The sequence below is a fragment of the Triticum urartu genome, chromosome 1 (genome assembly GCF_003073215.2).
Source record: "Triticum urartu cultivar G1812 chromosome 1, Tu2.1, whole genome shotgun sequence".
In the NCBI taxonomy this organism is placed as follows: domain Eukaryota; kingdom Viridiplantae; phylum Streptophyta; class Magnoliopsida; order Poales; family Poaceae; genus Triticum; species Triticum urartu.
This window is the reverse complement of record NC_053022.1, coordinates 532,758,852-532,761,045: the sequence shown is the minus strand read 5'-3', so window position 1 is coordinate 532,761,045 and position 2,194 is coordinate 532,758,852. Positions and strand designations below refer to the sequence as shown.

Below are 2,194 nucleotides of genomic sequence, written 5' to 3'. Positions count from 1 at the left end.
TCTGTAGAATGTTTATGCTACCAGCTCACTTCCACAATACAGTACGCATAGACTTTGACCAAATTTATAAAAACCATGTTAGATAAGTGAAAGAGTACTAATTAGCTATGCCTTTCACACCGTAGTGCGCATAGACTTTGGCCAACTTTATACTCTCTCCGTTTCTGTTTACTTCACATATAAGATTTATTTAAAGTCAAACTAGTAAAATTTGACCAAATTTATATTAAAATATATCAACATCTATAATACTAAAATTAAACAATATGAAAATTAATTTCATAATACATCTAATAAAATTAGTTTGATATATTTTACTATAAACTTAGTCAAACTTTACAAAAGTTGACTTTAACTAAATTTTATATGCAGACTAAAAAAATGAAGAGAGTACCACATTATGATAAAGAGAAAGAGTACTAATTGTACCCCGCAAAAAAAGAAAGAAAAGAAAGACTACTAATTGTGCCTTCCACACTGTGTGGATCGGTTCAGCTGAAACTTTCCGATCTTGCTTATGCAGTACACACATTTCCACCTCTAGAACCAAGATAAATCCATTAACACCGGCCAATCAACCTGTGCATGTTTTTACCTAGGATTGTGACGAACAGCCTAATACTATGCAGGTCAGGCACTTGTTATTCGTCAACAAGCAACAGAGTCACAATCACAACAAACAAGTAATATAACTTGATTGATATGATCGATGCGTCCGGATGATGTCGACGTAGGTCGTTTCTCCGTAGGTTAACGAAGCGCCGCATGGTGTGAAGATTCAGGTGGATGATCGTCGTAGGCGGCAAGGCGAGACAGAGCTGCGGCGACGGCACCGATGGGGGATCTCATGGCCGGCTCTTCGTGGATGCACATGGAAGCAACTTTCAGTGCCTCTTGCAAATCCATGGCCCTGCAGTGCTGGATCTGCCATCCGGCGGAACTGGCCCCTGTCCATCAATCGTGTGGCCTGATCCAACAGCAAGTTTCACATCATTCACGGCCAAATTAACAAGAAGCAGCAAATATATACATGTCAACCACGAACCCGGCTATAGTTAACTTACCCATATGACAAGGTTGCAATCCTCGGCGATGGCCCGGGTGGGGTCGACGGGCCTCCTCCCTGTGATTAACTCCAGCAGGACGCCGCCAAAGTTGTACACGTTCGACTCCATGGTCGCCTTCCCTTTAAATCCTGTCTCGGGGGCAATAGCAGCGGTTCTGGTGAAATCAATACACAATTTCTCATCATCGTCCACAACTAGCCGACCAAGGTCTGCCAGTCCATATTGGGACAACTTTGGGTGGTGGCCTTCTCCGAGCAAGACGTCCGAGCTGCTCATGAATATGTGGTACACCACACCTTTGTCGTGGAGATACTCTAAACCCTTGGCCACGCCGGCAGCTATGTTCATCCTTGTGTTCCAGTCTAGCAGTGCTTGGCCCGGAGACCGATCTGATGAGCACAAGATCGATCCGGGGGTTAATTAATTAACACAAACTCAAGCAATCGAATCATGAGTACTATGAGCAAAACTAATGTTTGGTAGCCAATACATACCATGGAGGTGATTTTGGAGAGAACCCAATGGCATGTACTCGTGAACCAAGATCCTGTTTTGGCCGTCTGCGCAGAAGCCAACAAGGTTGACGACATTCGGATGGCGCAGCACGCTCAACGTCATGACACGGGCAAGAAAATCCCTGTTGAGTTGCTCTGATGACGATCTAACAGGATCAACGGCATGCTGCAGCTTTATAGCAACAACCTAAAACGAATATTGTATGATGATCCACTCGCATATCAATTTCCCCCTCATGCATGCACGTCGATCATGACATCATGCATGGCACATATATGAAACTAAGTGAAGAATGGATTAGCTAGCTAGCCAGGATCATCACCTGATTGAGGCTCCTGAGGTAGCCTTTGTAGAGACTCGCCTCCCGAACGATGCGGAAGTCGTCTCTGAAGTTCCCGATCGCCGCCGCGAGCTCGTCGAAGGCCAAGGTTCGTGACGCGGTGGCGGCGACGCTGCTGCTGCTGTGGGGATCGGCCAGGGGAGGCGGTGGGACTTCCTTCCTTGCCCCCAGGCAGAGGAAGCAGCTGGAACCACCCATCAATCTTCTTACCTCACCTTGTCGCCGGCGGAGAGGAAGCCACCGCAGTGCTTGAAGGAGAAAGTTTGCTATC

General features: G+C 46.1%; 1 protein-coding gene across 1 annotated transcript; it reads right to left on the bottom strand.

Annotated features, from left to right (window-relative positions):
- Positions 1–382: 382 nt before the first annotated feature.
- LOC125537783 (serine/threonine-protein kinase PBL27-like) lies at positions 383–1,453 on the bottom strand. Its single transcript, XM_048701096.1, has 2 exons — positions 1,065–1,453; positions 383–967 (listed from the first exon to the last, which is right to left on the bottom strand). Exons 1-2 carry the CDS (start codon positions 1,413–1,415, stop codon positions 779–781), a joined length of 540 nt encoding a protein of 179 aa, XP_048557053.1. The 5' UTR covers positions 1,416–1,453; the 3' UTR covers positions 383–778.
- Positions 1,454–2,194: the final 741 nt, after the last annotated feature.